The sequence below is a fragment of the Mustela lutreola genome, chromosome 11 (assembly GCF_030435805.1).
Source record: "Mustela lutreola isolate mMusLut2 chromosome 11, mMusLut2.pri, whole genome shotgun sequence".
Taxonomy (NCBI): domain Eukaryota; kingdom Metazoa; phylum Chordata; class Mammalia; order Carnivora; family Mustelidae; genus Mustela; species Mustela lutreola.
Genome location: NC_081300.1, coordinates 4,135,269 through 4,147,974, shown reverse-complemented (window position 1 = coordinate 4,147,974; position 12,706 = coordinate 4,135,269). Strand labels below are relative to the sequence as shown.

Sequence of the window (12,706 nt, the reverse complement as noted above, 5' to 3'; positions counted from 1 at the left end):
TTTAAGTCAAGGAACAACTTTCTGGGAATTTGGATGAGTGCATACTATAAATGGAGATGTGTATTAGAGGATCTTTGTGGCACAGTGAGGATGTGTGTTGAATGGTGATTGATGGATTCGTATAGGAATCAGACGCTTTAAAAAGATTGGGTTAATAATATACCCGTTACTTTAGTGTAGACACCTCCTAGGTCTTCTGAATCTTGAAATCTTACCTGAGACTCATTTTCTTTCTCGACTGGTACCAGTACTTTGAGAAGAAACAGAGATTATGATTTAGTTACTCTAAGGATTGGCAGTGAGTCCCCTAACTGTCCATTTGCTTTGTTTCTGAGAAAATTTAAGGTGCTTTCTGGTTGGCTTTCAGTCAGTGTTTGTTGAGTGAATGAATGAAATTTGCGTCCAGAAAAATGAGCGCTTAAACAGTCCTAGCTGAGGGAGCTTTGGATTCTCTCCCGCATCTCCGTTGGCAGTTTGGTGCTTGTTCTAATAATCTTTCTGTTGAAGACTCTTCCGTTTAATTTATATTAGCATAAATGTTCTCATTTCTGTTTAATCTTCTCTAGATCACTCTAAGATATTTATTAAATCATCTTACACTCCTCCTTACTGACATCCTTCTAGTTCTGGGCCTTGTAACTTAAAACTACTAGAAGGCATTCTTTCTGCAGTTTCTCTACATGTGATACGTCCTGCATACTGAAAATTTAATCATAATCAAAATCAAAATTAATTATAATCAAAATCAAAATAAAAAATTAATCAGCATCGTGTTTGGTGATTCCTCATTGGCACTACTGAGTACATTTCAACTTTCAATTCAAAGCCTTGTGTGATGTGGTCTTGGTTGACACTCTGCTTCTGTTTGCAGTTGCTGTGTAGTAGAAAACCAGCACGGTAGCTGTCCGGACTGTGGACGACAGTCTTGTGTACTTGCATTGTTAGTGTTGTGTGGCTTTGTCTAGTCCCTTCCTTCTACTTGAGTTGTTTGTTCCTGTCTGCTCTGTCACAGAAAGGAAAAAGCAGTTTTAGTTTCCTCAAGGTTTAGCTCAAATGATATTTCTGCCATTTTGGCCAAATATTCTGCTTGGTAGTATGATTCCTTGTTCATTTACATAGCTGTAGATCCTAGTTCCTGTCACACACATGTACACCTGGCCTTGTATTACAGTACTTTTGAATGGATGTCACATGGCTCCTGATAGAACAAGAGCCTGGTGAGGGCAAAGAACGCACGGGCAGCACGTTAGTGCCCCTCTTGCGGTTGGCCCTCAGTGTATGTTTGTTGAGTGTGCAGTATTCTTTCTCAGTAAAATGAGATGTTGAATTATTTCATCACTTTAAAAAATCAGTTGGGCGATAACAAGTGTAGAAAAATTTTCTCCTTTTGTTTTAAAATTTTTGGAGACATTATATAGAAGATAATAAAGGGTTTTATTATTCTGTGTGTGTGTATTAATGCAGCCGTCACTCTTCTGTCTGAAAAAATGGAGTCATGTGTTGTTCCATCATTAGAACATTCACACTGCAGAGGTGTACGTGTGTGAGTCCCCCTAAGTCAGCGTTTGTTCTATACGTACAAACTACGCTTCATAGGTGAAGCTCCTGCTAGTGTCCACAGTGAAGGCAGTATGGTTGTGTGTCTGAGCCATGTTGGAAGGGAAAGAGGTGGTTGGACTCCTCATTGAAAGGAAGAAAACTCACACCATTTTAGAGAAAACACTAAAAAATGTTAAACATAGGTTATGTTAGGGACATTTTCAAACATGTACATATACAGATATATACACAAGTTGGTAGGATTATATTCAATATAAATTGAAATTTATATATAAATATATAAAAATATATGTAAATATAAATCAATATAAAATATTGATTTCAATATTCATATATTGATTTCAATATTCAATATTCAATTTCAAAATATTGATATCAATATAAAAATCAATATAAAATGTATATTGATTAAATTTAATATACATTGAATTTCCATGTAACTGTCTGTCAGCATTAATCATTATCAGCACATAGCCTTCACTGTGCCCCTCTGCTGGACTGCTTTGAAGTATGTCTCAGACATTTTTCATTTTACCTATAAATACTTGGAGAAGATGGGGTGCCTGGGCGGCTCAGTGAGTTAAAGCCTCTGCCTTTGGCTCAGGTCATGATCACAGGGTCCTGGAATCGACCCCCACATTGGGCTCTTTGCTCAGCGGGGAGCCTGCTTCTCCCCCTACCCCCCGCGTGCCTCTGCCTACTTGTGATCTCTCTCTGTCAAATAAATAAAGTCTTAAAAAAAAACTTGGAGAAGAGACATTTATTACATCACAGTGAGGTATTTGTTTATTCTAGTACCTTATATGTGCTTGGAATTGTTCTAGGCTCTTTGGATGTAAGGGTGGATAAAAGAAACCATGCCCTTATATTCTAGCATGGAGGGACAGGAAATACACCAGGCATACAAATAACCACAATAGGAAAAACACTGATTGCATCAACATTTAAAACTTTTGCTTATCAAAATACATTAGCAAAATAAAAAGAGAAAATATTTGTGAAACCTGTATCTGACAAGTGATTTATATTCAGAACACATAAGCAACTCCTGGTTCAGTAACAAAAGAGACGACCTGTATAAGATGTGGGCAGAAGGCTAGTGAACATCTCATAAAGCACACAGCAAAGTATTCAGGACCATCAGCAGTCATCAGCGAAGTGCAGATGAGAGCCATACACACAACCAGGATGACATAAATTGAAAAGACTGGCAGCATCAAATATTGGTGAAAATGTGTGCATCAGTCAAAATGCTTGACATTGCTGGTCGCTGTGTAAGAAGCTCAGTCAGTTTCTCAGAGGATTAGTGTACACATTTGTTCCTGTAGTCCAGCCTTACTACCCCGAGGTATTTACACAAAAGGAATGAACATATATGTTCATAAAAATACTTGTCTGAGAATATTCATGGTGGCTTTGTCCTAAGAGCCAAAGAAGGGTCCGTCCACGGAATTGTATTGTACCTGTACAACGGGACATGCTCTCACTGGGGGTGGGATGTGCGTACTCTTCATATATGCAAGAGACACTGTGTTGAGCCAAAGAAGGCAGACCCTCTCCCCGCAAAAGGCCTATTGTCTGATTCCGTTTCTGTGAACTTCTGGGACAGGTGAGACTCAATTCGTTGCAGAAGACTGGGCAGTGGTTTCCTCAGGAAGAGAGGGGAAGTTACCAGGAGTGAGTGTGAGGGGCAGGAGACAATTTTTTGGGAAGATGGCATGATATCTATCTTGATAGGGACACCCATGAGGGACCCCGTGTAGGTCTCTGGACTTCTCTTTCTGGTGTTTCTCCTCTTTCTGACTGCCCAACAGATTCTAGCTGCCCTTCAACTCTATTGGAAGATTCCTGGGCTCTGTCTGGGATCCCCATCGCTGTGCTGTGGCCTGGGTCCTTTTCTCCGGCTATAAACTGGGACTCCTTTTCTTTTGTAGCTCATCTCTGATCACTATAGTGTAGTTTCTGCTGTCCGAAGTGTTACACTGTTCTTTCATAGATTTTGCCTGTTTTTTGTTTTGTTTTGTTTTCCTTTTTTTGTTGTTTTCATGTGCAAGAGTAAATACAGTTCCTTGGCTCTTCTTGACTAGAAATAGATGTTCTGGACTGGGCAATATTTCTACTAAAAAAATTTTTTTCTACTGTTTATAATGTAAGGCAGAGATTTTGTGTTGTTATTTGCCGTAATTCCAGTATCTACAACCAAGAATACTTGGCTTATGGTATGGACTTCATGACGTTTTGGGGACAGATGCATGATTCATTCCCCTCCCCTGCCCCCCGTTTATGCTTTAGTTACGAATGTTGAATAGCAGAACTAATGCTTTATTTAAAGGAGCATTTTCTAAAGGGTCCTTTGGAATGACTGGTCTTTTGATTCTTTATAACTAATGAGTTCTATAATGAAATTGGTTTGGGAAATGCTTATGTGCTGAAACATCCTATGGTAAAGAAACTTTGGTTCAAACCAGAGTTGCTTAAATGTATTTGATCAGAGGTTTATCTTTCCTGCCCAAACATCTATTAACTTCTTACTTAATTTATATTTTCTGGATCACATCTTGAGAAATGGTAAACATCTTGTAAGTGTAATAAAACTATGTACATTTATCTTTTTTTACTCTTTTACAAGAATGGTGCACTCTTCTTGTAAGACAGTTAACAAATAGAAGATGCTTTTGTGTTGTAGGTTATATATGACAATTTGTGTATTTTAAAGCAACTTTATTGAGATACCATTTGAACTACAGTTTAATGGATTTAAGTATGTTCATGGACATGTGCAACCATTACCACAGGAAATTTTAGAATACGTTCATCACCTCAGAAAGAAACCCTGTGATCTGTAGCTTTCACCCCCTGTCTTGCTCTCCTCCCCCAGCCCTAAGGACCCACTGGCCTGCTTTCGATAGCTATAGATATACCTATTTTGGACATTTCCAGTGAAAGTAATCCTATGCTGTGTGGTCTTTTGTAGCTGGCTTCTTTCACTTAGCATTTCCAAGGTTCACACATACTGTGGCATATGTCAATGCCATTCCTTCATGTGGCTGAATATTCCATCGTGTGGGTATGGATGTACCTCATTCAGTTTTTCTGTTAATCCATCGATAAACATTTGGGGTGTTTCCACCCCCCTGGCTATTAAGACTAATACTGCTGTAAACATTTGTGTACAAGTTTTCACAAGGACACATAATTTCACTTCTCTTGTCCATATACCTGGAGCAGAACTCATGGGCCGTATGGTGGCTTCATGCTTAGTCATTTGAGGAACCGCCAGACTCTTTTCCAAAGTGGTGTCCCCGTTTTACATCCCCTAGGAGCCTTTGTGTGATTGGTCTGATGTCTTCACATCCTCACCAACACTTGTTACTGTCTGACGTGTTGATTCTAGCCATCCTAATGATTATGAAATGGTATTGCATTATGGTTTTGATTTGCATTTCTCTAACGAGTACTGATAGAGTATGTTTCATGTGCTTTTTGGCTGTTTGTGTATCTTCTCTGGAGAAATGCATAGTGAGCCCCTTTGCTCATTTAGAAATTGGTTCATCTTTTTATCATTGCGTCGTAAGAGTTCTCTGTATGTTCTAGATTAAGCCCCGTGTTGGGTAGATGATTGCAAAATGTTTTTCCTGCTTTGTGGATTGTTTTTTCACTTTCTTGATTGTGGCTGTTGAAGCACAGAGTCATTTGAAATTTTTAATTTTGCTAAAGCCCAGTTTATTCCCTTTTTCTTCTGTTGCTCATGCATTTGGTATCACATAAATATATTTTGTTCTCTGCTTTAAGCAGTGTCAGAGCAACAGCCATTATTGGGTTTGTTGTTATGAAAAAAGTAAATAGATAAAAGAGTTATCATTAGCTTTGAGGCCATAATATTGGATGTTTTTTTATTCACACGAAGTCCAGTGGTATTTGGCTAAAAATTCCAGTCCTGGTGTAAAGCAAATGGAAAACGATACGTTTTAATTGAACTAAATAGCATAAGGAAAAATACAATCATCATTACTGATTTTACAGCATTTTATTCAGTGAACTTCTGCGCCCGCCCCCGCGTTTGCCTCGGTAACCCCGCGACGTCTCGGCTGTGCCGAGCCTTCAGCCAGCGCCGCGGGCCGCCGGCGGGAAGCGGCCGCGGAGGGCAGGGAGGAGCCTCGGCGGCGGCGGGAACCGGCGCGAGGGCGCGAGGCCGGGCCGGGCGCGGCGCCGCAGGGCAGGGAGGACGCGGCGCTCCAGCCTGCCGGCCCCGCACTCGGGCTGCCACCGCCGAGGGGCCCGCGGCCCGGCCTGTGCCGCAGCGGGTGTTGCGTCGGCTTCACCGACCCGGTTCGGCTTCCCCGTCGGCATCGCGGCGGCGGCCGTGCGCGCGGGCAGCGGGCGGCGGGCAGCGGGCGGCGGGCGGGGCGCGGCCGGCGAGGCCTCTTCGGGCGCGGACCCGCTGCGGCTCTGACGGAGGCCTTTCCGCGCGCGGCGCTCGGTGCGCAGGGCGGCCCCGGCGGCCACGGGCCCTCGCGCGGCCCCGGCGGGCGTCCGGGCGCGGCGCTGTGTCCGGGCGCGGCCTGACCCGCTGTCTGTTTTCTGCGCAGGTGGCGAGCGCCCGTGAGCCGCGCCGGGCCGCGGTCGCCTCAGCACGTCGCCGGCCATGGACGCGGAGAAGAAGCCGGAGAGCGAGGACGACGAGAACAGCAGAGGCGCGGCCGCCACGAGGTCCTCACCGCGCCCGGGAGCCGGCGGGCCCGTGTGTGACGGCGCAGCGCGCGCCGCGGAGCCTCCCTCCAGCAAGAGAGGCTTCCCACGCGTCCCCGTCCCCGCGGCGGCGCACGGGGACCAGCGCGCGTCCAAGCGGCTGCGGCTCTCCGCGGGCGCCCGGGCCCCCGAGTGCCACGAGCCGCGCGCTCCCGAGCCGCGCGCCCCCGAGCCGCGCGCTCCCGGCCCAGAGACTTCCGAGGGCCCCACCCCGGAAGTGCCTGCCCCACCCGGCGATTCGGCGAAGGAGGCGCTCCGCAGTGGGGGCCCGGCCGGCCGCCCTCGTCCTCCCGGGGCCTTCTCCGCTCCTTGCGGTTCCAGCCCTCGTGCTGCGGTGCCTGCGAAGACAGACCCCGACGGCGAGTCTGCTCAGGACGCGGCCTCCCCTGGCGCGGGAGGAGGCTCTCCTCTCCCCCGGACGGAGACCAGTGGGGGTCGTGCCGCCGGACACGTGCCGCCGGGCCCCCAGTGCGGCGATTGCGGTCACCCGCTCTCCTGCCGCTCGGACGAGGAGCCGCGCGCCGACGGCCCCACGCAGCAGGCGGCCGGCCCCGCGAGCTGCCGCTGCGGCCACGCGCCGGAGAGCGGCGCCGCGCTGCGCGTGCACGCGGGCCCGACGGCGGGGCCGCGGCCGGTCTTCTCGTGCGAGCTGTGCGGCTTCCAGTGCGCGCAGGAGAACCTGCTGAACGCGCACTACCTCGGCAAGACGCACCTCCGGCGCCAGAATCTCGCTGCCCGCGGAGGATTTGTGCAGATCCTCACTAAGCAGCCCTTTCCCAAGAAACCGTGTACGCTGGGATCGAAAAACGTCCGCGGAAAACCCAGACCTGCTAAACCCACGGCGAGGACGAGTGATCCCCGCGGCGCCCGCAACGCGGGAAGCAAACTCCACGACGCCCCGGGAGGCGCGTCCAGGCAGAGCGGGGGCGGCGAGCTGCTCGTGGAGATGACGCCGGCCCGCAGCGCTCCGTCCGAAAGAGTCGAGGTGGTCGAAGAAAACGTAACTTCCGTGGGCATAGCTCGAAACCCTGAAAACCAGAGTAAAAGCAAAAAGATAGGAGCGTTGGTAAGCCCAGGGGGTCTCTTCAACAAGTTGGAATCCACCAGAAGTAGCCTCCAGGCAGCGCACGGCGTCTGTGCCAGCCCGAGACCAAGACCCGAGCGCAGCGTCCTCCTGCTGGGCGGTGCCTTCCGACGACGCGCTGGCACGTTTACCTTAAAAGGCCAGGCCAAGAAAAGGCTTAATCTTTTAGGAATGAGTAAAAGAGCAACTAATGACCCCCCGAGGTTGTATATGAAACACTTTAGGACGCAGGTGAAGACAAGTGAGACGGACGGTGTGGCCAAACATGGAGAAGCAGGCGGCAGTGTGCGCAGTCTGCGTGTGACTTCCTCGGAAACCCCGGGCCTGATGCGGGACAAAGGGAGCTCCCCTGTCGTGTGCTCCGGCGGCTCTGCAACAGCGAGGCTGGCTGCTGATCACCAGATATGTGCTCGTACAGACTGTGGTCATGGAGCGCCAAATAGGACAGGCGTGGGGAGCCATGGGGAGAGGGGCCCTGTGGGAGAGGCGAGGCTTTGCTGCCAGGCATGTGGTTTTTCCAGCACGTCGAGGGGGGACCCTGATAAGCATTTGCACAACCGCCAGCATCAGCACACTGCCGCTGGCCTCAGGTGTCAGTGCTGTTCGTTTATTTCTGAGAATGAACTAAATCTTAGAGACCACATGAAGGAAAAGCACAATATGGGTTGTTTTTGCACTCCTTGCAGTCTCTTCTTGTCTGAGAAAGACATGGAAGAACACAAAAAAACCGAGAAGCATATTCGTTTGTTGGTTCAACCAAAGACTTCCCAGTCATTTAACAGTGATTTGGCTTTACAGACTTTATCCTTAAGTACTTTGGAATCAGAAGATACAGAAGGTCCTATGACTGAGTCTGTAGCTCAGGAAGAACCTTCTAAGTCCAGGGCAAGCCATGGGCACGAAGTGAGGCACTCCAGTAAGCCTCAGTTTCAGTGTAAGAAGTGTTTTTATAAAACGCGGTCTTCCACTGTTCTCACGAGACACATCAAGCTCCGGCATGGCCAGGACTATCACTTTCTTTGTAAAGCATGCAATCTTTACTCACTCAGCAAGGAGGGAATGGAGAAGCACATCAAGAGAAGCAAGCATCTGGAAAACGCCAAGAAAAACAACATTGGCTTAAGTTTTGAAGAATGTATTGAAAGGGTGTGTATAGGGGCAAATGACAAAAAAGATGAGTTTCATGTTTCCGGAAATGGAAGGATCGTCGAAGGCCACGTAGAAGGTGTGCGGTTGCAGGAGCATTCCTATCTGGAAAAGAGCCTACTGACTACCAAGGAAATGCCACAGTCTGGTGTAACGACCAAAGAGGGTGAGGTAGCTTTGACCTCTACTCCAAAGAGAGGGAGACCCAAAGGTAACATCTCGCGGACATGCTCTCACTGTGGTCTCTTGGCCTCTAGTATTACAAACCTGACCGTTCACATTCGACGAAAACACAGTCACCAGTATAGTTATTTATGCAAAGTGTGTAAGTATTATACTGTAACCAAGGGAGATATGGAGCGCCATTGTGCCACTAAGAAACATAAAGGACGTGTAGAAATAGAAGCAAATGGCAAGCAGAGTTCAGATATCGTTGTTGGCCCCGAAGCGGGTAACCTTGAAGCCTGTAGGAAGAATGCCATTTCAGCAGGTTCAGATGAACTTGCTCATAGGTCAGCTGAATCAGATACCTCCACTTCAGAAGAGCCAGTGCTAGAGCACGGAAATCCAGCTGAAGTCGAAGTTGAAAATGTATTTCATTCTACAGATGGGGAAGTCCACAGTCACCTTTCTGATAAAAAGGAACAAATGTCTCTAGAACCAGAGGACCCTCTCCAGCAGGCAGATGCTTGCTCCCAGAGAGACGTGACGGGTATGAGTGATAACAAGTGCGTACACTGTGAGTTTAATGCTCACTCTTCTGCTTCTCTAGAACTCCACGTAAAACGGAAACATACAAAAGAATTTGCTTTTTATTGCATGGCCTGCGATTACTACGCTGTGACCCGTCGAGAGATGACTAGGCATGCAGCCACAGAAAAACACAAGATGAAAAGGCAGTCTTACCTGACCTCTTCTGACACAGAAGTGTCCAAAAACATCATTATCCCCGAAGAGCAACATCAACACAATTCTGAAGAATATCAGATAATTTCAGACGAGCCATCTGAAGAAGTTCTGAAATCTAAAAGTACTGCTGATTGTTGTGTTTTGGATGAGGACACTAATTTAGATGTGTCTAAGGTCCTCCGTGCTCCCACCTCCGTGGAGATTGAGACTGAAGAAGAATCTAATCTCAGTGAAGACCATTCCTTTTGTGAAACTTTCCAACAGACTCTGGCCAAGGATAAAGCTCTGAAACCCGAGGAGATGGTGCCCCTTAATATTTCCTCTAATTGTGGTTCCCCAAGCAGATTTCAGAATGAAAATTCAGGAAGCTCAGCTTTGGATTATGAGTTGGTAGAGAGAGCCCACAGCACGCTGGATGAGCCTGGCGATGGGAGCACCCGCAGTAAGAGTGATGTCGGCCAGGCAGGGGAGAATATAGATAATGCCCCTAGCAAACCTAGATGTCCTGGAGGTCTCGGGGGAGGGCATCTGGCCGAAGGCACCATCCCTGCTGTGATGACAAGGGCAAGGCAGGAGCTGAACCTGGAGAGCGATGGTCAGAATGAAGTTGGGAGTGTGCAGAGTTCAGAGGATTTGAAAGATACTCGAGAAGACCCCGTTCTGGAGAACAAGGAGATCCTGTTGAATTCCCAACAGGAAACTAAAATTATTTTGGAAGAGGATGGCCCAGCTTCTGATAGCGCAGTTGAAAGTAATGACATTTATGAGACTATGATCAGTATTGATGACAAAGGACAGGCCATGTATAGTTTTGGCCGGTTTGATTCTTCCATAATAAGGATCAAGAACCCTGAAGATGGAGAGTTGTGCGACCCGTCGGAAGAGGGTCTGGTCACAACAGGTGTGAGGATTAGTGAGTTGCCCTTTAAAGACTGTGCTCAAGGCGTGAAAAAGAAGAAATCTGAAGGTGGTTCCTTTGGTGAATCCACACGAATTCGTTGCGATGATTGTGGCTTCTTAGCAGATGGTTTGAGTGGACTGAATGTTCACATAGCCATGAAACACCCTACAAAAGAGAAACACTTCCATTGTTTACTGTGTGGAAAGTCGTTCTACACTGAGAGCAACCTCCATCAGCATCTGGCCAGTGCAGGCCACATGAGAAACGAGCAGGCCAGTGTAGAGGAGCTTCCGGAGGGAGGGGCGACTTTTAAATGTGTCAAGTGTACGGAACCCTTTGATTCAGAACAGAATTTATTTCTGCATATTAAAGGGCAGCATGAAGAACTGCTCCGGGAGGTGAACAAGTACATAGTGGAAGACACTGAGCAAATCAACCGCGAGAGAGAAGAAAATCAGGGAAACGTTTGCAAGTACTGCGGGAAGCTGTGTCGGAGTAGCAACTCGATGGCATTCCTGGCACACATCCGCACCCACACAGGTACGTACCCCTCCGTGGACCTGCGTGGGCCCGTCAGGCGCAGACGAAGGGCAGCATGGTCTGTTTGTCCCGTCCAGATAGGGAGTCCGTGCTGCATTTGCTTGGTGGCCCGCCCCCTGGCTCACGTGGCCCTGCCGGGTGGCACTCCCAACATGTGCCATAAGTCAGTGTTGACACTGAATGTTTCTGAAGCTGATTAAGGCTTAATGATTCTAGGGCACGTTTTTTGACACATTTTTCATTTTGTCAAAAAGCCTTGCCCCTCAGATGCCTTTGCTGAAGTCCTGTCTCTTAACAGCTTTCCAGTTGCTTCTGAGTACTGATTGTTTGGTTTTCCAAGGTAGCTGTTAAAGTGGCTCTGTGGGTTTCCGAGGACATATTAATTGGCTTTTGAGGAATGAAATAATAAAAATTTTCTTAGAATTTTACGGATTTAAAATTATTCATTGGCAGATGGTTTATATCGAAAAGTGTAACTCCCAGGCACCGAGATTCTACTTTAAGGGATCAAGATTAGTGAACACTTTTCAAAGTTAATATGTCCTAGGGATTTGGTTTTCACGAAGGCAGCACCTGATTTAGTTTCTGTGCTCTGTCAAATGTAGTGTTCCATTTTAATGTTTAATTTGGGGTGGAAATTTTTTTTAAACTTTTTTTTTGTGGAAAATGCAAAAGCCACTGTTCTAAATTTATGTAAAAATTCACTGCACTGTTTCTATAAACCTGCCATACATTCTTTATTTTAAATAGACAGCTTTTCTAAATCATTGTGCTCTGCTTAGACAAGTTCTGTCTCCATGGTTGAATTTATGAGTGGATTTGAATAATAAATTCACATTTCAATGAACATATTTTCATTAAAACTGTAAGGTTTATTTTACTGTACTTTTAAATAATGGCTTATTATTAAAGCTATACTTTAAATTCATGCAGTTTTTGAAACTTAGTGCTTGGTTACAAGGAGGAAGACAAAAGAGTATGAAACATTACTAGTTTAGGGAGATTAAAGATAGATAAAAGTTTTTCTTTGAAGAAAATACGAGGGCAACCTGCATAAGATTAATCTAGGTAAATACAAACATTGTACTCTTGGCCCCAACTCTTCAAACAGTGAAGCTATTGTTGGGAAATAAATCCAAATACGGATTTCTTGGCATTATTAATACCTCTGTCGGTACTGTGTTGCTCACTTTAGGGAGTTTTCTGGCTTTTAGAAATCAGGCTTGTTCACGTGTGTAGAAGGTATGTACTTTCTTAATATGCCCTCTAAAGGCAGATAAAAACGAATAAAACTAAGAGGAAGATGCTAATGGACCTCTTTTTAGAATTCTTTATGCAACTGTCTGGTCAAGACATGTTGCTTATAATTGATGTGTCCATTACTTGAATTCTCTTGTAATTATAGTCAATAAGTCTTGTAAATGTGTTAAAGCTCACTAAAAGCATACAAATTCAAGAACAGAGTAAGGCTAATAATTTAAAATAATCAATGTAGGCATTTCAGCACTTAATTTCCCTTGTGTGTTGATAGCTGATCATTCTTAATCCATTAAGATTTATTTAGTCGTTTACAATGCAAAATAGGTTTGCACTGGTCACTTGTGCCATTTGAAAACGTCCACTAGGTTAAGTGCGGAATGTAGTCCATTAGTCTTCCTTGACTATATGTATTAATTGCATTTAAAATCAAGTTAATGTGGATGTGAAAGTGAGGTAACTATCAATATGTGACAAAGTAACCCTACTTATATAAGTTACATCATTGATTGTAACATTTAGTAAAAGTTAGCATACTTTTTAGCATCTTCTGTTGGGCT

The 12,706-nt window shown here is 45.9% G+C and overlaps 1 protein-coding gene across 8 annotated transcripts in view; it reads left to right on the top strand.

The window, feature by feature from the left end:
- Window positions 1-12,706, top strand: part of ZNF407 (zinc finger protein 407) — a 440,363-nt gene that overhangs the window by 20,945 nt on the left and 406,712 nt on the right. For all 8 annotated transcript variants that reach the window (XR_009345860.1, XM_059139578.1, XM_059139575.1 and 5 more), the window contains exon 2: window positions 6,150-10,889. Coding sequence is in view for 7 of the 8 variants with exons in the window: in XM_059139578.1 (XP_058995561.1) it covers window positions 6,206-10,889 (4,684 nt within the window). In the remaining variant the exon portion in view is untranslated. The remainder of the gene's footprint in view (window positions 1-6,149; window positions 10,890-12,706) is intronic.